At 40.7% G+C, this 26,867-nt stretch overlaps 1 protein-coding gene across 2 annotated transcripts in view; it reads left to right on the top strand.

The window, feature by feature from the left end:
- Positions 1-26,867, top strand: part of KCNH7 (potassium voltage-gated channel subfamily H member 7) — a 527,395-nt gene that overhangs the window by 2,833 nt on the left and 497,695 nt on the right. For both annotated transcript variants that reach the window (XM_089660084.1, XM_089660093.1), the window contains exon 2: positions 23,482-23,712. In XM_089660084.1, coding sequence (XP_089516210.1) covers positions 23,482-23,712 — 231 coding nt within the window. The remainder of the gene's footprint in view (positions 1-23,481; positions 23,713-26,867) is intronic.

Here is a 26,867-nt window from a genome sequence, read left to right as displayed (position 1 = left end):
CTTGTTTATAAACATCATGTGTTTTATGTTCTGTTACATGTATTTTTCAATTGGATTGTGTTTAAAAATGTTTGGTTTTCACTGATCTTTATGCAAGAACACAGTGGATGTGTTAAACCGAGTGCTTAAATACTTTCATTTATGCGTGGACACAATATTTATGTTTGAACTGCAATGTATTCTAGTTATTATTATTATGCAGGATTTATATAGCGCCAACAGTTTGCTCAGCGCTTTACAATATAACGGGAGACAATACAGCAACAATACAGTTCAATACAAGAGGGTTAGGAGGGGCCTGCTCCTTGGAGCTTGCAATCTAAGATATATATATATATATATATTAGGGCAAGCATATATATTCTTGTTTTGGTTATGCACTTGGACTTGTTTCATTTCATATATATATATATATATATATATATATATATATATATATATATAAAAATATATATATATAATCTATATCAGGGGTCCCCGAACTATGGTCCTCCAAGTGTTGAGGAACTGCAAGTCCCATGAGACCGTGCAAGACTCTGACAGCCACAGGCAAGACTCGCAGAGGCATGCTGGGATTTGTAGTACTTCAACAGCTGGAGGGCCATAGTTTGGGGACCCTTTATATAGAATATATATATATATATATATATATATATATATATATGAAACAGGTCCACGTGCATAACCAAACAAAATATATATATATATACTTGCCCTAAAATATATATATATATATATATATATATATATTGGCATGATGGGACTTGTAGTACTTCAACAGCTGAAGGGCCATAGTTTGTAGACCCCTGATCTATATAGTGGCAACAATTTACGCAGTTGCTGCCCTCAAGGAACTTACAATCTAAGGTCCATATATCACATGCATACATACACATAGTAGGGCCAATTTAGACAGGAGCCAATTAGCCTACCATTGATCAAAGTCACCTTTCACATACAGTATATGCTCTTGAATGTGCAAGACAGTAAATACTCAAGGTGGATATATACTGCATGTGAGCACATTAATATTTTTGTAACCCCAAGACTCATGGCTGAGCAGCAAACATGAATTCCTTACTCACTGCACGTAAGGCTCAAGTTTACTTTGAAGCCTGCTCCTCACTGGCACAAACACACAGCAGGTTCATGAATGGATGAGCAAGGTGCTGTGAGCACTCCAGTTACAAGGTGCGTTCAGGCAGGAGTTACAACGTAACATTGCAATGCCTGCTGCAGTTTTTTTTTGTGTTGTTGATGGGTTATGTAACGAAGCACTACTGAGAGCTGGGGAATTGTGCAGTGTATGAAAAGATAGAGATCCATGTTTCAGTTTCATCAAGCAAATCGCCATTGTAATCACGTCTCTGTGGCCACTGCCTTATTTTAACCCCTTGTCAGATGTAGACGTATGTGACCTCAAAATGTAGGAGCAAACTATGAGGTCTGTCTTTTGAGCTACAAAAGGCAATTTAGGTTGCATGATTTTTCTGTTCTCTTTGGAAATTTTGCAGTGAACCTTGCATGTGAGTCAGACTTAATAGGGCTTATTTAAGGCACAGAGCAACATTTAGTGAACCATAATACCCAGTCAGCAATTATCTTCCACTGTTTTAGCAACAGAAGGCTAATAAATAGTAACATTGGACTGACTTGTATGAATTGGGGTCACTTGTTTATTATTTGTTTTACATCATTTTTATATATTTATTAATTACACATACAGTATATTTATTTATATATATATTTTTATTTATAATTTTCACATTGTGAAATTAGAATGCTAAAAGTATGAGATTAATTGGATGGTGTCGTGTTGTGGTGAAATTTCAGACAGTGGAAAACATCTCCACTAAACTAAGACGAATTAGATTAAACTTGTGTTCTGGTCTAAATTATTAACTAAGTATGTAGGTCATAACTGATACTGTAGGTTAACCTTACATGGCACTGTGTTACTGGAGGGGTATACCTAATGGCCATGTAAATAAGACGGGGAACTGTAAAACTAGCTTCTTCCTTTCTGGATCGTTTTTGTAGCTTACTTAAAATCTAAAAGAACCTTACCTACTGTTCTATTAATATGTTATTTGCTTAATCTTCAGATTCACATACAATTTTGAGTTATGCAGTGATGTATGCATTATGGGTAGATGTTTAAGGTATAGGGTTGCCTTCCAGAGGATTGATTAGGCTGTGGAAAACAGTATTGTTTTGCAACCCAGGAGTTTTTTTAAATATATTTAATATATTTAAAATATATAAGTACCGTTTTTACTGAATTTTAAAGACAGATGTCAAGTTTTGGCACCCTAAAAGTCCAATATACATTTATTGCTCTTTTACTAAGTACTCCTAAATTGCTGAATATTACCTCAACCACGTAAAGGGATCCTAATGCTACGAAGAGCCCTAAAAAAAAAAAAATACCTTTTAGCTGTAGCATTTTGTCATGTTTTAGGCCTCATGCACACAGGACATTTTTGCAGCTGCTTCTAGGGGCATCAGGCATTTTTTTTCCTGCTTCTAAACGTTCATGCATGTTAGCCTGTGTGTCTATACATACGTAGACTTTTATCAGCATTTAGTGGCATGAGAGTTTAGAGGCAGGAAAAAAAACCCTCTGCCAGTGCATCCAGGAGCAGCAGATTTTGTGCAGAAAAAAATGCTTGACACTTGTAAACTTGTCTAAATGCGCCTAAATGCATATTACCGCTAGGCTCGTTTGGTGCTTCAGAATCACTTAATTGCAATGGCCAGAATAAATTATTTATTCTGGCCAATTAAATTAATTGACTCCCAAGTGACTGACCCCTGTAAACATGCCTAAACGCTTGTAAAGCGAGTCCTCCATGAAAATGTTTTAATTTAGAGCCAACGTTTGTTTAAAGACAGTCCTCCAGAACTCTTAAAACCTCAGCAGATCTAGTATGGATATTCCAACTTGTCCTAGGAGGTTGGTGCTTTGGACTACCTCTACCAACCTTCCTGTTTGTCCAGAAGTGCAATGAGTAACTTTACAGAATAATAGTGAAGTGTTGAAGGGTGCTGCCTGACGAGACATCATCCTAGCTGAAGTCAGTATTTGCATAATGGAGGTTTTGGTACCTGGATTATATGCTGGGTGGTTCAAAGCTGCCATCCAATATTCCTGTTTTTCAGTTTGTTGCCATATTCAATAATACAGGTGGATACCACAATCCTCATCTTCTGAGTATCCCCAAACATGAGCCTTCAGTGCAAGCAAGAGTCCACTGGTCCTAGACGCCATCCTCTTCTCAGAATGCCCACCGCTGACTTCCAATAATCTTAAAATAGGGCAGACACTGAGAGATGAATCAGCTAATGTGCATATTAGGAAGCCTTTCAGCTTTACAAACCAAACTAAGACATAAAATTGTGTATATACAGTATATAATATATACATATATATTTATTATATAGTATATTATTCCCAAAGTGCTGAGACACAGATGCATACAAAGAATCTCAGTGCAATTACAATTCAAACTCTAGATCAGTAGGGAGGAGGAATGCGTAGGATATTTCCAACTAAGGTTTGACTGTAGCAAACAGTGAGTAGGCAGGCTTTTTATTGTAGAAGAACCATTCAATGTCTCTTCTGCAATAAAAGGCACCTACCTGCCTGCTCTCTGTCTTCTCCAGCGATGTAAACTAAGCTGCCTATGCGCAGCTCAGATTACAGATCCAGCCTGGTTGCTGTGTGCTGGCATGGCTGGCTTCTGTACATGAGCAAGAGTGACATCTTCCCATGCCTGCCAATGAAGATGGCCAAAGACCTCAATGCCGAAGATGCCGCCATCGGCAAGGGAAGAGAATGGTTGAAGGAATAGTTTACCTCCCTTTAGTTCCGCTTTAAAGGAGAATTACAGCCAAAGCTCATTTGGCTGTACTTCTCCTATGAATCACAGGAGTGTAGTTCGTTCTGCACTATTGTGACCTGTTTTCAGCTGACAGAGGGCTAAAATCCACTGTCGGCTGACGTCACTCAGCCAGTCCTTTAAAGTCGAGATCCACCCATATGTCTGGGCCAGCACCAGGCTCAGCCTCTCAGTAATCCGCTGTCTGCTCAGAATGACAGGGAGAACTGAGCGATCAGCAGTGTCTTACCGCTCAGTTCTCACCCTTAGAGCCAGCAGGGGATAGATACACCATCGGATCGATGCTGCATCCACCTAGGTAAGTATGATTTTACAAAAATATATATATTCCCATACTTCTCTTTTAAAGAAATTAGTATTTTATTGTAAAAAAAAAAAAAAAGCAATGTTTTGGAGAGAAACAGCTCACCTTTATTGAAACTTTTTTTTTTTGTACAATAAAATACCAGTTTTTAAAATGTTGTTCTCATATGCCTCTATCTCTCTCTCTTTTTTCTCTTTCTCTCACTCCCTCTATTACACACACACACACACACACGGGTTGGACAAAAATATGGAAACACTACATGATTTGCAGGTGTGAAAGTGTAGACTTGTTTTGCATTGAAAGCAGAAGTGATGTAACACCCTTTTGCTTCCGCTGTGTGATGAGACACCTAGCTAACAGATGGGAAGCCTTACTTTCGTCATTCACTGCATGCGCTGATAGTAATACGGATTCATGTCAGAGCTTACTGAGCTTCAAAGAGGGCAAATTGTTGGTGCCACTTAGCTGGTGCCTCTGTGACTGAAGTTGCAAATTTATTTGTGGTGTCGCAAGATACAGTTTTCGGGAAAAAGTAATCTGATAAGAATAAGCACAGTCGACGTGGTCAACTGATTAAAAGAGACAATAGGACATTGTGCAGCAGGATTGTGACCTGGAATAAGAAAACAACTGCTGCAAAAGTGACTGCAGAGCTCAATCTCAGTCTTTCAAAGCTCATGTCCACAAAAACTGTGCGGAGAACTCCATAAGAAAAACTGCTGCAATTGCCAAACCATTAGTGACGATATTAAGGCTCAGAAGAAGAGGAGAGAGTTGTGTAACACTCATAAATCATGGACTATCAATCAATAGAAGACAGTAATATGGTCTGATGAATCGAGTTTCACATTGTTCCTAACCACCGGACATGTTTATGTGTGGTGAACACCGTTCCAGGCTTGCGACCAGGACTGCCTTGTGACAACGGTAAAGCGTGGTAGTGGCACAATCATGATTTGGGCAGCCATATCTTGGTATTCTGCAGACCCCATCATCACCTTGAAAGTTTGAGTCACTGTTAGCGACTATGTACAAATTTTGACTGACCATGTGCACCCCATGGTTCAGACGTTGTTTCCCAAAGACAGCGCCATAAGACATTAATGCTCAGATTCACATAGCTGGTATACAGTATTTTTCAATTCCCAGGAGAATTCAGGCCATCTTGGAAGCCAATGGCGGTCCAACACCATATTAGGTAATGATTTCATTCTTGTACCTGGTGTTCCCATAATTTTGAACAACCCCTGTGTGTGTGTGTGTGTGTGTGTGTATATATATATATATATATATATATATATATATATATATATATATATATATATAACCTGAAGGCCACACAAAGTTTGGAGGTCTTTAGCTATTGACTCTGCAGACAGTTGGTAACTTCTGTGCACTGTGTGCTTCAGCATGCACTGACCCCGCTCTGTCATTTTATGTGGCCTACCACTTGGTGGCTGAGTTGCTGTTGTTTCCAGTAGCTTCCACTTTGTTATAATACCACTAAGAGTTGACCGTGGAATATTTAGTAACTAGGAAATTTCACGGATGTACTTATTGTACAGGTGGCAACCTATCGCGGTACCACATATCACGTTACCATGCACTGAGCTCCTGAGAGCGACCTATACTTTCACAAATGTCTGCATGCCTAGATTCTTGATTGTATACACTTGTGGCCATGGAGGTGATTGCAACACCTGAATCCAATGGTGTGGAGGGGTGTCCCAATACTTCTGGCAATATAGTGTGTGTATAACTATAAACTGGTAACAGCTAAAATTTTGTTGCTGTGACTTACTATGCGTTATTGCTTTAAGGCATTTACGCACCTCAATTGATAGAAATATCTATGATACCGTTACTTCGTGAAAACATTAGTTGCCTGGCTGTTCCTGGGTAAAAAGAAAATCAAGTGATCCATCGCATGTGCCTTTTTATTTACTGCACTTTCAGAGTTACTGACCTAGAACATGCATGCAGCAAGTACACTCCGGATCACTTGTTTCTGGTCACTGACTTAGAACATCATGAAGAACATCCATCAGCCAGACAACAAGCATTTTTAGAAGGAGAAATCAGCAACAGCAGCCTGCAACTTTCACTCTACAAAGGTTTTCCCCCTGTGTAGTCCAAATAAGATTTTTATATTATTTTAGAATACATGGAAAGCCTATCAGCATCAGAAAAGCCCATCATTGTTGCTGAAATCAAGTCAACAGTATAGTGTATTTTAGTTTATCTATTGATGCTGAGGTTTTTTCTTTATCATTTGATGACTAACATTCAATGTTCTTTAAATAGCGCCAAGGGGGGGGAAAGGCACTGAGTAGAAGAGGGAAATTCACATGCAGTGCATCTGCCGATAACACTGTCCTGGAAACACATGATAAGAACTTGAGTGTTGTAAAGTCTGCAAGTCATAGCTTTTTGCAGAGATTGCTCTTAGATGTTTGCTTAAAGGGTCCAAGTACCATGGGAACCAGAATATAAAATGAATCCTTTCTATAAGAACACTTTTTTTTTAAGCTTTACAAATATTTATCTGAACGCAGCGAGTCGAAAATCGCCAGATTTCTATAGCCAGCATATCTAGGTAGACTTGGATAGAGCTGTTGGTAGGAGACTTGTTTCCCATAAATCTATGTTTAGATTATACCAGACAAGAACATTTTTTTTTAAGATGAATGTATTTTCTTTTATATTAGCAAATACTGGTGATCAGGAGGGTATGTGTGTCATAGAAACCACTGAAAGATCTTTACAACAAAAAATGCTGACATAAATATGCACGCATGGATCAGCTGGGAATGAGTGTTTATAACTGTGAAGGAGGGAGCATAATAGAAAGCATCCTTGGGGCCACTGTATTTGGAGGAGAAGAAATGGCGATTGACTGGGAAATTCCGATCTGAGTGATCAGTGTATACCTGGAAAGCTCAGCCCACAGACATAAGGTTATTTAACCAGAGGGCTCAACATTGTTTTTTTTTTCACTAAACTTTATTTTTCATCACCTAGGGGAGAAAAAGTCCCCAACATGATGATTTTTATGGTGACAGGTTCTATTTAATGAAACATCAGAGGTATAAAAGACCCCTGATGTCTCACCTGCCTTCCAATAAAGCTAATGGAGTGTCAATCACTCTTGATTAGTTTCTTCCCTGGCCAGCCTGGCTCATGAAAGTGAGACATCGGAATCTGGAAGTGACGTTATACACATTGCTTCCGGGTCATTAGAAGGAAGCACCCTCCCCTCTACCCAGTGGCACCCACTGTCCCGGGTCTGCCAAGGGGGTTTATAACTGCAAAGGAGGCTGCAGAGCTGAAAGCATCCTGGGATCCAGTTTATTTGGAGGGAAAACCATAGCAATTTACTGGGAAATTCCAATCTGGATGGTCAGTGTATATCTGGAGAGGTCAGAGAGTGCCCAAAGACATACGGTTATTTAACCAGGTTAGATGAAAATTGTCTTTAGACAGCTTAAACTATGGATTGTTCATCCATGCATGTGAAAATAAAAAGTCTGTAGCTGCTGACTTTTAAGACACAGTTACCTCCAGCATAAGAGGTCCAGCTCTCTTCTCAGAGAGTTTGAAACATCAGTGCCACCATTTTGGCTTCAAGAACAACTGTCATTTCCTGATGACTCACATCTGGCTCCCAACTGCTCATATGCGTGATCAAGGACAGTAGGGATAGCCTCCTGGGCCTGTAGCTTCCTGGGCTGAGGTCCAAGGCAGACTATGATGGGAAGGAACTCTGATGTAAGGGGGAATTTGATGAGGACTTGACTGTAAGGAGGGACTCTGATGGGGAGCATGATGTAACAGAGGACTCTAATGGGGACCCTGACATAAGGGGTGAATCTAATGGGGATCCTAATGTTTAGATTAATCTAATGGGGACACCGATATAAGCAGGGGACTCTGATATACAGGAGACTCTAAAGGGGATTTTCTTAATTAAATGAATATTTGTAAAATATGTGGCTCTCATACTGAAAAGTTTGGTGATCCCCTAATCTGGAGGGGTACATTCAGGCACACATTTTATAGATAGAAAGGTCATCAAAACATATGCATTTGTGTAACTTTGTTCAGTGGCTTATTGCCTGTTCTGTTAGGACAAAATTGAGACCAAAATGATGAATTGTGAATTAGGTGTGTGTTTAAAGAGAAAGCATGGGATATTTCCAGCGTCCACATATTTTAAGTTAGTATTGCAGTGACTTTCACATTTTTATCCTCACATTTCCAAATTTTTGTTATTCTATGGCATGTAGAGATTTGTAGTTTAGCTATGGAAGGCATGCTAAATTATCTCCATGAATGATTCTGCCTGACTGCTTAATAGCTGTTGAGATAAGATATCAGCCACACAAGGAGTGCTTTGTTTTCACTGATTTAGCCAACCCATAGACTTGCATTGTTAGGAAGATAGCACAGCACAAGCACTGAGTATCACTGCAAAGCAAGAAGCAGAGCCTGCACATGTAATGAGCAAATATGGCTGCTTCCATATACATAGAATAATCTAACACTATATGATATGTTTTTTTAAACATACAGTGCTTTCAAAACATTTTTCATGTTACAATCAAAAACGTAAATGTATTTTATTGGGATTTTATGTGATAGACCAACACAAAGTGGCACATAATTGTGAAGTGGAAGGAAAAGGATAAATGGTTTTCAAATTTTTTTACCAATAAATATCTGAAAAGTGTGGCATACATTTGTATTCAGCCCCCTTTACTTTGATACCTCTAACTAAAATCTAGTGGAACCAATTGCTTTCAGAAGTCACCTAATTCGTAAATAGTCTACCTATGTGTAATTTAATCTCAGTATAAATACAGCTGTTCTGTGAAGCTCTCAGAGCTTTCTTAGATAACATTAGTGAACAAACAGCATCATGAAGGCCAAGGAACACACCAGACAGGTCAGGGATAAAGTTGTGGAAAAGTTTAAAGCAGGGTTAGGTTAGAAAAAAAAATATCCCAAGCTTTGAACATCTCACGGAGCACAGTTCAATCCATCATCTGAAAATAGAAGGAGTATGGCACAACTGCAAACCTACCAAGACATGGCCATCCTCCTAAACTGACAGGCCGGGCAAGGAGAGCATTAAAGTGTTACTAAACCCAAGACCCTGCATTCACTATATCTGGTTTCCCACAGTACACAGAACATGGAAATGCAATTACTTTAGTAAATATAAGCTGCTAAATACCTTTTCTCATCAGCAATTAGAGCAGTCTTGTGACTTCTATCAGTGTCCAGCCGAGTATATATTAAAGCTTGTAGGAAGAATTTTAATTTTGTTCTAGGAGGATGCAGAACCCCTGACCTCTGTCTGGACAATGCTAATTGGCCCTGTGCTGATCACATGCACTCTCCCAAGAACAAAATACCCCTTTCTAGCAGTACACACCAAACTGAGCATATGCAGAGTGTCTCCACACAATATGTCTTATCAGGAGATAAGAGGGGGACACTGGAAGAAGGGGAGGATCAGATAAGTCAGGATCAAACCATGTTTTTACAAAATGCAGAGGACTAACCCCTTAGGTTTCACAGTGAGTATACCAAGCATGCTTTACTGCATATATAGACTGATTTTACTGTTATGAGCTTAGTAACACTTTAATCAGAGAAGCAGCCAAGAGGCCCATAGTAACTCTGGAGAAGCTACAGAGATCCACAGCTCAGGTGGGAGAATCTGTCCACAGGAGAACTATTAGTTGTACACTCCACAAATCTGGCCAAGAAGAAAGCCAGAAAGTGGCAAGGAGAAAGCCATTTTGAAAGAAATCCATAAGAAGTCCCATTTGCAGTTTGCGAGAAGCCATGTGGGGTACACAGCAAACATGTGAAAGAAGGTGCTCTGGTCAGATGAGACCAAAATTTAACATTTTGGCTGAAAAGCAAAACGCTATCTGTGGCGGAAAACTAACACTGAACACACCATCCCCACCGTGAAACATGGTGGTGACAGCATCATGTTGTGGGGTTGCTTTTCTTCAGCAGTTACAGGGAAGCTGGTCAGAGTTGATGGGAAGATGGATGGATCCAAATACAGGGCAATCTTAGAAGAAAACCTGTTAGAGTCTGCAAAAGACTTGAGATTGGGATGGAGGTTCACCTTCCAGCAGGTAAACGACCCGAAACATACAGCCAGAGCTGCAGTGGAATGGTTTAGATCAAAGCATATTCATGTGTTGACCTCTCTGCGGCCTTCGACACAGTCGACCACCCCCTCCTCCTCAAAAAACTACACTCCCTCGGCCTCAGAGATTCTGCTCTCTCCTGGCTCTCATCCTACCTGTCACAACGCTCCTTCAGCGTTACCTATAATGCTACCACCTCCCCCTCACTCCCCCTCTCTGTTGGGGTCCCTCAAGGCTCTGTCCTCGGGCCCCTTCTCTTCTCCATCTATACCTCCTCCCTTGGCCAACTCATACACTCTCACGGCTTCAACTACCACCTCTATGCCGACGACACACAAATCTATCTCTCAACCCCCCACCTCACCCCCTTGGTCTCAGCCCGAATCACACACCTACTGAGCGACATATCAGACTGGATGTCGCTCCACTTCCTTAAATTGAACCTCTCCAAAACCGAGTTTCTTGTCTTCCCCCCAGCCCGGACACCACCCCCCATTGATTTCTCCGTCACATCCAACAACGCTACCATCAAACCCGCCCCGCAGGCCAGAGTACTGGGTGTCATTCTGGACTCCAACCTATCCTTCCAGCCCCAAGTCCAATCTTTAACAAACTCGTGCAGACTCCACCTCCGCAACATCGCCAAAATCCGCACGTTCCTTACCCCAGAAACCACTAAACAGCTCATCCACTCCCTCATCATATCACGACTCGACTACTGCAACTCCCTCCTCACTGGCCTGCCTCGCCGCTGGCTATCCCCTCTTCAGTCCATCCTGAACACGGCTGCCAGACTCATTCACCTTTCCAACCGCTCTGTCTCCGCCACCCCCCTCTGCCAATCCCTCCACTGGCTTCCGATTGCGCAACGGATCAAATTCAAAATCCTAACGCTGACGTACAAAGCTGTCCACCATACTGCCCCGTACTACATCTCTGACCTAATATCCAAGTACCGCCCAGCACTCACACTCCGCTCCTCACAAGACCTCCTTCTCTCTAGTTCCCTGGTCTCCTCCTCCCATGCCCGCCTCCAGGACTTCTCCAGGGTGTCACCCATCCTCTGGAACTCCCCGCCCCAACCCATCAGATTATCACCTACTCTCCTCTCCTTTAGGCGCACCCTGAAAACCCATCTCTTCAGGGAAGCCTACCCCACCCCCTGCTAACTTGCCTCCCTCCTCCACTCTTCCTACCACTCCATCCCCCACAGCTATCTCCTCCTGTGCCACCACCCCCTCCCTCCTAGATTGTAAGCTCGAAAGAGCAGGGCCCTTGATCCCCTCATGTTTTGCATTGTATTGGTACTGTTCTGTCACATGTTCTGTCTCCCTTTGTAATGTACAGCGCTGAGCGAACTATTGGCGCTTTATAAATACTGTATAATAATAATAATAATAATAATGTGTTAGAATGGCCAAGTCAAAGTCCAGACCTAAATCCGATTGAGAATCTGCGGCAAGAATTGAAAATTGCTGTTCACAGACGCTCCCTATCCAATCTGACAGAGCTTGAGCTATTTTGCAAAGAATAATGGGCAAAAATGTCACTCTCTAGATATGCAATGCTGGTAGAGACATCCCAAAAAGACTTGCAGCTGTAATTGCAGCGAAAGGTGGTTCTACAAAGTATTGACTCGGGGGGCTGGCTGTATACATCTGCACCCCACACTTTTCAGATATTTATTTGTAAACAATGTTGAAAACCATTTATCATTTTCCTTCCACTTTACAATTATGTGTCACTTTGTGTTGGTCTATCACATAAAATCCCAATAAAATACATTTACGTTTTTGGTTGTAACATGACAAAATGGGGAAAATTTCAAGGGGTATGAATACTTTTTCAAGACACTGTATGTGTATATAATATATATATATATATATATATACACACAGTACAGAGAGCAGAGCTGTGGGAGGGACCCAGCAGCCTCTACCCACTACAGACTACCTGTAGAAAACTACTGAAGGGGGAGAAGATGAGACCAGTCACCCTGCCCAAGGAAATAGAACTAAAGTTACTGGTCTTCATTACAGGAAACTCCTGCAGAGACACACTAGATTACTGTACAGATCTGGAAGAAATACACAAAGTACGCTACAGTTCAAGTAAGAATACACATTACTCCTGTATCACTGTTCAACAGGTAAAAAGTTTTGGGCATAAAATTAGCTAATCTTACATAATTTTGGGGTGCTGAAAACGAAAATGACCCTAAAAAATGTTGATTGGCTCTAGTTTCCATGATATATTCACCCATCTAATGACGTAAGCCATTCAAAATTATGATGCAACTTCAGCTGCGTATTGCGCAATTGATACTGGTGACCAATAGAAAATTGCATGTATACTGAGATGATGCAATATTAGCCTTTAATTGCATCACTTCACTGCATAAAAGCTGCAGTATCTGTAGCTGATTGTAGTTCGACAGCGTCTTTACATTTCGTTTTATGCTTATATAGGCTACTCAGTAATGCCTCGAACTTGTGTGAATAAAGCAGATAATTTCTGCTATATCTGCGGTGAAATAACGTTTATCTCACAAAAAAGGAGGATAACAGGAATGATTAAGAAAGCCTACAACTTGTATTTTGGCTGCAAGATAGGAGACCAGGACAAGAGCTGGGCACCACATATATGCTGCAATTCTTGTGGGACGGCACTGGAGCAATGGTTGAATTGGAAAAAAGGCATCTATGCCTTTCGCTGTGCCAATGATTTGGAGAGAGCCAACAGATCATGTTAGTAATTGTTACTTTTGTATGGTGCCTCCAACAAAAGGGCTAAATAAGAAGAAAAAGTTATCTGTGCACTATCCAAATATTCCATCGGCAATACGTCCAGTTCCTCTTGGAGAGGGGCTACCAATTCCTAAAGCACCAGAATCCTTCGTGGTTGAGTCAAGTGAGGAAGAACCTGAAGCGTGTAGTCATCAACCGTCAACCTCACATGACCCAGACTTTCTTCCATCCACACCCACTGAACCACACCTCATTACACAAGTGGAATTGAGCGATCTTATCAGAGACCTGGATATTCCGAAAAACAAGGCAGAGCTTTTGGGGTCAAGACTACAACAGTGGAGTCTTGCAAGTCCTAGCAAGTGATGTTCGTACGTCTCTCTATCGTCATCGTCAGAAAGATCTGATCCCATTCTTCGTCCAGGAAGGTGATATTGCTGTATGTAACAATGTTCATGGTTTAATCTCAGCCATCGGCGTATGCTATGATCCCGATGAGTGGAGGCTGTTCATTGATGCTTCAAAGGTGAGTCTTAAAGCTGTTTTGCTCCATAATGGCAATCAGCTGCCGTCAGTTCCAGTTGCTTACGCAGTTTCAATGAAAGAAACGTATGAAAACTTGAAAGAGCTTTTAAGGTGCATCAACTATGATGAACATCAATGGTCGATTTGTGGTGACCTGAAGGTGATTGCTATCCTACTTGGACTTCAAGGTGGATATACTAAGTACTGCTGCTTCCTCTGTGAGTGGGACAGTCGTGCGAGAGAAATGCACTATGCCAAAAGAGACTGGCCATTACGCCAGTCATTGCAGCCTGGAGAAAAAAATGTTAACTATCCAGCACTTGTAGACAGCAATAAGATCTTATTACCTCCATTACACATCAAGTTGGGATTAATGAAAAACTTTGTTAAGGCAATGGACAAGAATAAAGCAGGTTTCAAGTACCTGATTAGCAAATTTCCAGCACTTAGTGCTGCAAAAATAAATGAAGGAGTCTTTGTTGGGCCACAGATTCATAAACTTATTCATGATGATGAGTTTCTTTCTCTGTTGCGTGGAAAGGAAAAGGCTGCCTGGACAGAATTTGTATCAGTGACATCAAATTTTCTTGGAAACAATAAAACACCAGACTACAAGAAAGTGGTAGAAAAACTCATCCAGACTTACAGAAATCTGGGTTGCAACATGTCTCTAAAAATTCATTTTCTACATTCGCATCTGGATTTTTTCCCACCAAACTGTGGAGCAGTGAGTGATGAACACGGAGAGCGCTTCCATCAAGACATTGCAGCTATGGAAAGAAGATATCAAGGTAAATGGAGCCCATCAATGCTTGCTGACTATTGCTGGACAGTTGTAAGAGATAGCCCTTTCCTCGAATACAAGAGAAAAGCCAAGAGAAGCAAAACCGACACAAACTGAAGACAAAACTAGTGAGAATCCTAAGTATTAAAATGATTCAACTTAGCTTATGGCTATAATTTTTCTTGGTAATCCTATGCAATATATTATGCCATTTAGGCTTTGTTATGTAGTCAATATCACTTGCTTTATATTTGTGGAAAGACATCTATCTATATAATTATTGTGCATTATGTAGTCATTACGCCTATAGTAGAAAACTTTCCGTTTACAGAAAAACTAGAGCCAATTGACAAATTTCATTGTTATATTTGAACTCAGAATGTGAAATTCATTAAGAAATGGATCCTTTTGTTTCCAAAACTGGCAAAAAATAAAAATTTGTTGAACAGTGTATTTATACAATATTGTCTTAGCCCAGAGTTCACCTTTAAGTCATTGGTAGGTAAGAGATGAAAGTTACCAATTCAACTGTTTTTAACAAAATCAGGTAGTGGTCTCATTTCTTTGGCATTACCCCAAACCATTCTGGATTTGGGTGTTCTGCAGGGCCAGACTAGACCCTTCTAGGGGGTGTTCCTGCACCCAGCAGCAGATCAATTCCAGCACTGTCAAGTGGAATCATCTTCTGCTCAACAGTGCTGGAATAGTTACATAGATGTCACTACTCTACTCGCACTAATAGGGGGCCTCCATATTTCAGATAAGCCACCAATGTACGTGGTCAAGCCTCCACTGATCCCACAGCTTGGGGGCTTGTTTATCCCATGGATATCAATGTATTTTTTTTAAATCCCACTGATAATAGTGATGTGGGGACTTTTTCTATCTTCTCCAATCTGATTTTTCCCACTGATGTCAACAACCTGGCATTTATTTTCTCCCACTGACTACTGACACTGACAATTCTCTCCACTGACAGGCAAATAAGGGGCACTATATTAAGCTATGCTGTATGCTACATACTGCTCACTTCTGTATTCTTTACATATGCTGTACATTCTGTGTAAAGAGAAGCGCATGTAATGGAAATGTTTCATTTTTATCAAATGATCCTTAATCTTGAGGCTCAGACTCTGTTTAACCATGCCCCTTTAATACACCTCCAATATTCAGTGCAATGCTGGCACACTTATTTCATACAGATTACATAATCATTACTGTAATGAAGTTACCTTCCTAAAAAGTGGTACATTCAAGTAGAAGAAGACACCAAACTCAACTATATTGCAATTTCCATTAGACTTCCTAGGCGAAAGACACATCATAGATTTGTCAAATTTGGTGTCTAACAAATTGTAATTTCATCTTGCTAAAACTATGCTGTTTTTTTTATTATGAAAGTTTATCAGACGGCTACATAAATAATCCCAGTATAGTTGGCAATACGGGTGGGTCTATTGGAGCATTTTAAAACGCCTCTCAATACCCACAACCCACCTCACAGATCATTGATTGGGTATTGTTAGCTCAGCAACCCGCTTTCCAGGTACAAGAAAAAGTGGCTGCTCAGGTGGCTGAAAGTTCACATTTTGCCATCATGACAACTAAACAGTTCATGATGTCATTTTAAAGGGGTCAGTGACTCCTGCAACATTAGAAACAAAGTGATTCTAAAGTAATTTGTTTATTAAAACAACAAACATGTTATACTTACCTGCTCTGTGCAATAGTATTGCACAGAGTGGCCCTGAATCTGCTGTTCTGGGGTCCCCCGCTGGCGCTGTCTGCTCCTCTTTTGTGTTTGCTCCTGTAGCAAGCTACTTGGTTGCTTCCGAACCTGGCTGTGTGTTTCTATAGACACACACAGTCTGGCTCGGCCCTGCACCCTACTCGCAGTGATTGATAGCAGCAGGAGCCAATGACTCCCACTGCTGCCCATTCCTTCTGTGAGAAGAGAAAGACCGGGAATAAGACCTGCAGACAGGCACAACCCTGGATCGGTACAGGACTCAAGTAAGATTTTGGGTGAGGGGAGGGACTGCATTAAGGTAAAAAGTTTTCACTTTAGAACCACTTTAATCTTCATGTGATTCATACTTCGCACTGTACTGATACCAGGCACACTCCACTTAAATATTTCTTCACGTTTACACCCTTTTATTTTACCATAGCTTAGATTTGTTTTGTTGCATCTTTGTATGGCCAGCTTCAGACAGGAGCTCTCTTCATGTGGAAGAGATTTCTGCTCACTTCCTGTTGCATCCTTGGAACAGAAAGTAAAGAGAAATCTCCTCCATGGGACACATACAGAAAAAACTAAACTGACAGGGTTTGGGCTATACACACACCTACACACAGGTTTTTTTTACCTTCATCATATTATGCATGATGGTAAAAAAACATCAGCTCCCCCTACAGCTTCCTCTAACACAGTACTTACCTGAGTCACATCTTGATCCAGCATTGTGCATGAGAGCAGCGGCTCTCCGAGTCTCTCTCTCCTCATTGATTCCTGATGCTGTTAATCACAGCCAGTGAGGAAGGGACAGGACTGAGCCATGCTCTTTGTGTCCCATAGACACACATAAGTGGCTTGGAAGCAAGCACACATGAGTGCACAAGCATGTTGTGGGGGCACTTAGTAAGGGGGAGTGTCCCGAAGCACCCATGGGGGACCCAAGAAGAGGAGGTTCAGGTCTGTTCTGAGCAAAACCATTTTACAGAGCAGGTACGTATGACATGTTTATTATTTGAAAGAAAAATAAATCAGTCTTTAGAACTTATTTAAATAGGTAAATTAGGTAATACAAATGGTGAACTTTACAAATGGGAATACTATTCAGGTTACTATCTGTTAACATTGGAGGCTATTATTGCTCTAAAATCGTAGTCTGGGTATAATTTTTATTGCATACTTACAACACAAACCTATACCAACAGTCCAATTTGCTCCAGTGGGGAAAAAAATCTTTTCTGATCCCTGGATCAACTATTCATGGTGTTATTATCTATCATTTTTAGTATCCAGTTATATTGTGTGCATTTAGGATAGGTGGAGTTCTGTTGTTAGCAGGCAGGTGTGACAAACGCTGCTTGAGATTTCAGGCACTGTGTGTTCAGCTCAAATAGGAACACACTAGCTTTTTGGAAGATCATCTGGTATTTTTCAGCACTTGCAGACTTTTTAAAGATATAAAATATGGTGAAAGTTGCATGTATTGGACAGATGTAATGAATATTATACCAATTTTCCCTGACATATACTTTCAAGTAGCATTCCAGTCATTACCTAACTAAACCTTCTCCCACCCCATTCTAAACTTTATCTATCTAACCCTATAAAGAAAAGTTCACTATACTTACGTATTCTGATGACGCTTTGTTCCTGGCTCCAGTGGTGGCTTCTGTGTTGGAGAGAAAGCTGAAAATGGCAGGGAAATGTCTAGGAGATGACATCACCCATAGACTTACTATGGGGTATCTGTTGTTGGCTGCCTCTCCTGATAGCTCAGCCTGTGACTGGCGCATCTTCAGTATAAGTATTGTGATATTTTCTTTACATAGAATGGAATTTAGATAGAATTTTTATGGTTGAACTAGATGGACTTTTGTCTTTTTTCAGCCAAACTACGTAACTATGTAGAATAGCTTTAGAAAAGGGGTGGCAGTAGGTTAAGTGTTGGGTAATGACTGGAATTTCACTTTAACTGGAAAAGCCGTACTTACATTACAAACAGTAATTTTGGTTCTGGTATTGCAGAAACTGAAATTCTACTTTGGGGGCTCATTTATACCATATGCTTGGAGTTGCTCTTGACAGCCTTGTCCAACACAGTCCCAATACATAGACAAGACAATTTGCCTTATTTCCTCTTAGTTCAGTTCACCCCACTGGGCTGAAGTGGCATGCACCGAAAAAAATGGAACATGTTGTATTTTTATCAGTGCAGTGCTGTTGTGACGCAGAAGATGGATGAAATGTCAAAGTTTAAAAAAAGAAAAAAGTAAACCGTGCAATACATATTTTTTGATACATTGGCAGCGCTTCCTTCACAGCGCACACCATTGGCTGTGGTATACCGCACCCGCTGGTGTAAACAAGCCCTTAAAGTTATTTTCAACAACCTAGCAACATTCCCAAATCTCCTATTGCATTGTGTATACAAGGAAATGTATCGTTAACAATTTCCATCTATGTTCTTTTGAGTCTTCTTGAAAACATAATAACTTTATTAAAAAGCTGTTACCTATTCTAGTCATAAAAGAGAATTGCTGTGCCAGAACGATTTATCTCCACTGATCCACTGAAGGGGCAAGAACATGTCGGCTGATTGTGATGGAATGTTAAAATTATTCAGAAGGAAATTGATATATTCTGCTACATATAAACTTACTGCCTTCTAGATTATAGTCCACCAGATCCTGGCACATGTGACATCCGCTAATTCTTTAACTAAGTCATATTAGCACGACTGACACTGGGAAATGAATGCAGACGGATGATATAATTAGCTTAATATGTTCAGTGTATTTGGAAAGTCTATTCTTTTTAATAAACTAGAACCAGAAAAATATTCTAAACTATACATGAACAGGGAGCATTTATTCATATACAATGATGAAAACCTTTTTTATCAGTTAATTGCAGTTATTTCAATTATGAAAAGCACAATATATTCTTCTTAAAGGATATATCAGTACATCTCTGTAATTCATGCTCATTTCTCCATGTTTTGTCATTTTAAAAATGCAGCAAGTATGGAAAAATAACAGTTGAGCTGCCAAAAGTCCAGCATGCTCATTACTTGAGTTAAAATCCGCTGTGGTCCTTATTATTTGCGCTCACAACACTTAGCTGATGCTACTTTACTGCACTGAATTGCCAAGTAGCATTGTCAGTCCTGTCTGCTGGACTACAGAATTGCACCTATCCTCTAGTCCCTCTCTGAACCACTCCTTATGCGTACATTAATTTATTTCCCAGCAAAATAATGCTGCTGCCCTGACTCCCAAGAGCCTGCCCCACACACTGAAAATATTGAAAGTGTATGTAAACCTACATGGGAAGGAAAAGGATGAAGTGCTGTACTCCAAGAAAACAGCACAAGTGTATGGAAACATTTAAGCAGCTTTAGCCTGACTCCTCCCAGGCCATGCCCTGCGACGCGTTTTGCTCCACCCACAGAGCTTAGTCTTATGTAAACCTGTAACAAATACTTCTTATTTGCTCCCTTTTTATCTGTTAAAGATATGACTGAAAGTATTGAGTATGAATAGGTTTATGTAAGTACCGGTTGTAGATGTCATGAATTTGAAGCTGTCGTGTCCTGTGCACACTTCCTGTGTTATCTCAAGGAGTCTAAATAATCCTCCTAGTTCTTACCTTGAGACTACAGAGGGATTGGTGGCTCTGTTGTGGAGATGGGTGATTGGGTTGGATTGAGTAGTTTAGCAAAAGAAAACTGGTCAGGGCTGACATCACTCAGTCTATAAAAAATGCTGTGTTGTCAGCTCACACCTAGGCTTGGGAGTTGAGTACATTTCTGGCAGATCGATAGGTATTCTTTTGTACTTGCAGGGTCTGTAACCCCTTCCCGCCCAGCCCCGACATTCCTTCAAGTGGATATTTACACTAGGCAGGTGGGAAGGACTGCCTAATCACATGATAACTGTGATTGGTTTTCACAGTGGTAACATGATTGGGGACCAGTCCATCTGGTTACTAATCATTATTAGAGACCGAGAGCTGTCTGTGAAACCTTGGCCACCCAAGGGCGCATATGTGTGAATTGTAGGAGTTGAAGCCAACCCTCTTTGTCATCCCACATGTGTAATATGTGGTTAGCCAGAGGTTAAAGGGGTAAAACATGGAAATGTACATGTATTGCAGAGATGTAGTACATATGTTTTTTTTATTTCCCCTGACATACACTTTTAAAAAAAGGTGACATACTAGAGAGCAGTATTTTGAAACAGGCCTACCTGTCCAGCAATCCGTTTTCTTATTATGGTGCCTACAGTTTCCTAATATGCCATCTTACATGGAACAACAGGCTGTTTGGCAAAGTTAAATAAATATCAAGTTTCTCACTGTGTTTTTCTTCTTCCATGTAACATCCTCCTTGAACCCCCAAATCTCTCCCTTTTCCATTTTCTTCCATTTTTGTTTGGATTGAGTAGTGCATGTTATATGCAGTCATGTGCACTGCTCAATGCACACTACATTTCCCATAGTCCATCTCAGGAGTGAGCAAGAGGGGTGGCTACATTCCTACATACAGCAGGATTATTATTATTACACAGGATTTATATAGTGCCAACAGTTTGCTCAGCGCTTTACAATATAACAGGAGACAATACAGCAACAATACAGTTCAATACAAGAGGGATTTGAGGGCCCTGCTCCTTGGAGCTTACAATCTAGGAGGGAGGGGCTAGTGGTGCAAAAGGTAGTAACTGTGGGGGATGGACTGGTTGGAAAAGTAGAAGATTCCAGTATTAGCTGAGGGCAGGATAGGCTTCCCTGAAGAGAGAGGTTTTCAGAGATTGCCTAAAAGTGAGCAGAGTAGGCGATACTCTGATAATTTGGGGTAGAGAGTTTCAGAGGATGGGGGAAGCTCTGGAGAAGTCGTGGAGATGAGCATGGGAGGAGGAGACAAGGGAGCTAGAGAGTAGGAGGTCTTGCGAGGAGGGGAGAGTACGGTTTGGGTGATATTTAGAGACAAGATCGGTGATGTAATTTGGGGCAGAGTTATAAATGGCTTTATACGTTATTGTTAATGTTTAGAATTTTATCCGTTGTGCAATGGGAAGCCAGTGGAGGGATTGGCAGCTAGGGATGGCAGATACAGAACGGTTAGTAAGGTGGATGAGTCTGGCAGCAGCATTCATGTCTACAAGATTTGGACAGTGATTGGATTTGGTGCTGAAAGGACAGATGGGAGTCTAGGATTACACCTAGTACCCTGGCATGAGGGGAGGGACTGATGATTGTGTTATTGATTTTGATGGAGAAGTCAGGGGAGGGGGCATGGGCTGGAGATAATACTAAGAGCTCAGTTTTGGAAAGATTGAGTTTAAGGAAGTGGAGTGACATCCATGCCGATATGTCACTTAGTAGGTTAGTAATGTGAGAGGAGACTGAAGGGGTGAGGTGAGGGGTAGAAAGATAGATTTGTGTGTCATCAGCATAGAGATGGTACTTGAAGCCATGGTATTTTATCAAGTGACCAAGGGAGAAGGTGTAGATGGAGAAGAGAAGGGGTCCAAGGACAGAACCTTGAGGGACCCCTACAGAAAGAGGGAGTGAAGAGGAGGAGGCAGCATTATAGGTAATGCCGAAGGAGCGCTGCGATAGGTAGGAGGAGAACCAGGAGAGAGCATAGTCTCTGAGGCCAAGAGAGTGGAGTTTTTTGAGGAGGAGGGGATGGTCAACCGTATCAAAAGCCACAGAGAGGTCAAGTAGTAAGAGTACGGAGTAGTGGCCATTGGTTTTAGCTGTTAGTAGATCATTAGTGAGTTTTAGTAGGGCAGTTTCAGTGGAGTGGAGTGAGCGAAAGCCAGACTGTAAAGGGTCAAGAAGGTTGTTGTCGGTGAGGTGGGAGCTCAGGCGATTGTAGACTAAGCACACTACAAATCCCATAGTCCATCTCAGGAGTGAGCAAGAGGGGTGGCTACATTCCTACATACAGCAGGATCATGGTGAATGAACGTAGCCTCCCTTTAACACAGCCATTCTTAACCAAGGTTCCTTCAGAGGTATCTAGGGTTCCTTGAGCTGTAGCCAGTTGACCTCCTATTTGATGGTGCCAGCTCTATTAGACAGAGCCAGCAGCATGACACCAATGGTCTTTTTCGCTGTCTGTAAGGATTGCATTCCTTCTCCTGACCAGGGCATTTTCTCAAATGACCCCTGATAAATTGGATTTAGTAAGGGTTCCCCGAGACCTGAAAATATTTTAGAGGTCCTTATGAGATAAAAAGGTTGAGAAAGGCTACTCTAACAAGAAGTCAAATCATAGCAGCAAAATAAAGATATTTGGAGATTTGAAGGAGTCTTAGAGCAATTGAAGGGACTTTTTAAAATTAGGTATATATATGTAATGCTCTTCCCCTTAGGCTGTTAGGTAAATTTAGTTTTTGGCCTTTTTTTTGTAATCACAGGAGTAGGAATTGTTTAGTTTGGTCTGTTCAGGGCTCCACAGGCTGGGAGTTTGATTGCTGCCCTCTGTCTCAAGAAGAAACTTCTAAAGCTTAGGGAAGGAGAATTCAAATTCCCAGCCTGAATATTTAGTAGGACCTGGCCAATCCGCGAGGAGGTGTGCACAGATGGTGGCTTGGTTGCTGCTAAATAGTCTGAAACCCTGGGTGGATTGTTTTTTCCCCCTGTGAAGATGGATTTGTATACTAAGAGGAAGGGGGACTTCTTGTCTCTGCATAGCCCTTGTTTGGACCAGAGACTGAACTACCTTGTTGAAGGCTGCACCTATGGACTGAGCATTGCCAGGATTCCATGAGTAGAGCCTGTTTAATTCATGGTCCCCAGCCATGAACCAAGGTCTGTTCAAGCCTACCCTTGTTTGTACTCATTCTGTTTTGTGGTCCCCAATCATGAACCATGGGCTGTTTAAGTCTACCTATACTAGTGCTATTGCTGCTAAGTAAGAGGTGTCCTCTGCTAGCAACATATTTCGCTTTGGAGTATCCTACATCACCTTAAATATCTTCCCACGTGCTGCTGGAAAATTAACTTCCAAAAAGACAACTCCTAGACTGATTACCGGGCAAGAGTGGATGAACTGGTGTTGTGTGCTGGGCTGCCTCTGTGCTGCCTGGGGAAAGAACCTGTCAAATCTACAGCTGCCCAGTGCTGCATATACTTAAAACAGATTATCTTCTTTTTAAACCAGAGCTTTAATTCTTGGTCATGTGAGTCAATTCAAATGCAAAATATTCACATTTGACTGGCTGAAAATATGTTTGTTTATTTGCTGAAATTTTCTTGGTTCACTCTAACAACTGTGTTCCAATTTTCCTTTTACAGATAAGAAATTCATTATTGCTAATGCCAGGGTTCAGAACTGTGCGATTATTTACTGTAATGATGGCTTCTGCGAGATGACGGGATTCTCAAGGCCAGATGTCATGCAGAAACCATGCACCTGTGACTTCCTCCACGGCCCCGAGACCAAGAGACATGACATTGCACAGATAGCGCAGGCCTTGCTGGGGTCAGAAGAAAGGAAAGTCGAGGTCACCTATTACCATAAAGACGGTAAGACGGGAGCTTCTACATTGACATCTATATTTAGAGCCATATTGATTAATCTATATTAGTTTGTTCTTGGCTTGTTCCGGCAACATGTTTCATGTCCTGTATGTCAGCTGTGTTTAAAGAAGTCTTTAGGGAGCTTCTGTAGAGTAGGATTTACAGGAGGTGTATGAATGTAGGTTGAAGGCCTCGGAGATAATTACTCATTAATGGAGTGTAAAGGATGCCTATAAAATAAGATATTATTTGCATTATCATTCTTTATTTTAGTGGTGGTGTTTCTAATAAATATTGCATGATTTTGACACTTTTTACATGCAGATTTGTGTGCTCTTAGAAAATATGCAAACCTGTGTATTTTTCTAATGCAGTATTTATGAGTTTTCGATGCTTCTTCTATGCCATATAGTCACGTGTTTGAAGTGAGAAAACAGCGTGACTCCCAGCAGGAAATTTAATTTCCCACAGTGCATATAAAAAAAAAATTCTTAATTCGTACCTTTTACATGCTTTTTGAAGGAGTTTCAATTGAGTTCTATTATATGCATTCATATAGGAGGAATACCTAAAAGTTTTTAGAGAAAGCTAACTGGGGGTTTATCATACCTGATAACTGAAAGTAAATTAGATGTAATGGAAAAGAGAAACCTGTATTGAATGTAATTTGAACATACAACTGGTAAATAAGTGGAATCAAGAATATACCCATAGTGTTAGCAGACTGTTCGACTTCTATAGGAGACTGAGGGGGGTCCAGAATGGTGTATGCAAAAGGACTCATATCAGGTTTAGTTTAATAAGGGATACTATAAATAGATGAAAGGGGAACAATCCAAAAAGGATCAAATGCATTTCGAGAGTCCAACAGTGCCCCATTCATCAAGGCATGATTGGCAACAATATGAATGGACTAAAAGTGAACTGAAGATAATGAATGGTCCTAATTGGACCCAAGGTGCCACATATATGCCCTATATAGTCGTATCAAAAAAGTAAAATAGGTGGCCTGGGATTTTTAGTGGCCACTTAGAATACAAACAACTGAATTAAAATTCACAATATTTAATAATACAGTTTTTCATAAAAGAGACAATAGTCTGCAACATAGTAAAAGGCAACAAAAGAAAATGTACATAGATTCAAAACCACTATATATATATATATATATATATATATATATATATTAGAGCACATCTTCTATGCTTATAGTGTACGGGCTGACCAATCAGATGCCATCTAGCCCGAACTGTCATCACTGCTAGGAGAGGAAAGAAAGCGGCAGGGATTTCAAATCATATGTGTTTGTAACTTGCGAGCCACTAAAATATTCCTCTGGATCGCTAACATTTATCACATACTCAAACTGTGAAAAAAGACCATATAGCTAAAAAATGTTGCGTTCCCAATCTCCATCAAACTTATGAGTGACTTCAAATTATATATCCATGAAAAACAAACAATATACCATACATAAATGAATATCAAGTTGAATGTGATGTGAATCAAATAAAATAAAAAAAACCGTCCCATTACTCAAATAATAGTCCAAATAAAAGGGATTTGTGATGACGTGATCCAAACACACCAATTTTGACCTTTCGTGAATCCTTAAATCATTAAAGATGTGCGCTCACCTCCTTACAAACCTAACAAATAGGCTTAATACACTTTTTGTTCACATACATGTAACCTGCTAGAATTTGCTGCAGCATGGAATAGATGTTGGATACCTCCTATGTACTCCACAATGCTTCTCTCCTTATACACTCGTTATCCCTGCAGGGATCTCACACTCCTTCAGCTGCTCAGGATCCCCTGCTCACTCCTCTTAGATGTTCCTCAGTGTCATGTAGCAAAAAAGAAATGTGGACATAGTGCTTTATCCTTATAAGACTTGCCTTTATTTAAATGTTCAATATATGCACTCACATTGAATAAAATTAAAAAGCACTTTGGTATTAAAAAATCCTTTGCCTGTGTGAGCAGGGGATCCTGAGCACCTGCCCTCCCGCACGCTAGTAATCTGACATCATCATGCCTATAGACCAACTCTGAATGTGAGGATGGCAGGAACAGTCCACTGCTGGATGTGGGGGAGTGTGGTTTTCCACAGGATTGAAGGATCAGGTCAGTATAGCTTTTCCTTGCGTCCCTGGACATAACAAGCAGTTAACTAATGCAGTGCGGGCACAGCCCCACTGCATGGGAAAATAAAAATTTTAAAAGTTTTTCTTTTAGCAGCATGTGCTGAATGCTGTCTTTGTCATCAAAGCCTGATAATTACAAGCAGTGCTTACAATTTTGAACATCATTTGCAGTTATTGGGCCGTGTAATTATAAATGATGCAAACTTTAGTCACAAAATTGACTCCTAGGGGGCGATAATGAGTGCCTCCTGCGGTCAGAGGTGCATGTTATTGCACATGTTGTGAAACAGATTAATGGGTTTACAACATGTATGCCACTATCGCTTTCAGGTGAGAGTCAGAGCATGTCCCAAAGCTCAGGTGACTCCTTCAATTACAGATAGATATTTCCCGAGCCTGTCTTCCTATGGGAGACATTTTCCTGTCTGTGGCCACTCAGACTCTGTATAAAATAGTTACTTATAAAACCTTCTGCTTAGCAGTTTTTTAATAAGATTATGATTGCTGAGGAGTACTTGTTATCCTTCTAGATGCTTTGGGGGGAAATCTTACTGGCGTGTAGAAACGTACATCATTTTATCACTGCAAGAACACGGGGCCGCGTTGCGGTTGATCCATCATGTAATCGGAAATCCCAGAATCATTTGCTAGGATGTGACAGGTAGAACGATGTTGAGGCCTGGGCTTCACAGGGGCCAATTCTCTAGGGCTGCACATTTCTTTATTAGTGGCACAGCTCCAGGAATACTTTCTCATAATGCAATAAATGTCAGAATAACTTTAATATATAAGATTTGGTCGGTTTGTATAATAATTATATGGTTTGTATGTGTGTCTTTGATTCCTGCCGCTGAAAGATTGAAAATAAATAATTATTTCAAATGATTTATATATTTTGAAAATGATGGTAATTTATAACTCGGCTGCAGGAGAACACATATATTTCTCAAGTCAAGAGCTGTTCTAATGTGAGCCCGAGGCAGTGGTTTCCTCCAGAGAGTGCAGCCGTAA

The sequence above is a fragment of the Staurois parvus genome, unplaced genomic scaffold, assembly GCF_062004578.1.
Source record: "Staurois parvus isolate SC_StPar_1 unplaced genomic scaffold, SC_StPar_1.0 ptg000031l, whole genome shotgun sequence".
NCBI lineage: Eukaryota > Metazoa > Chordata > Amphibia > Anura > Ranidae > Staurois > Staurois parvus.
Note: the sequence above shows the minus strand (reverse complement) of the source record. Positions and strands in the feature narration are given on the sequence as shown.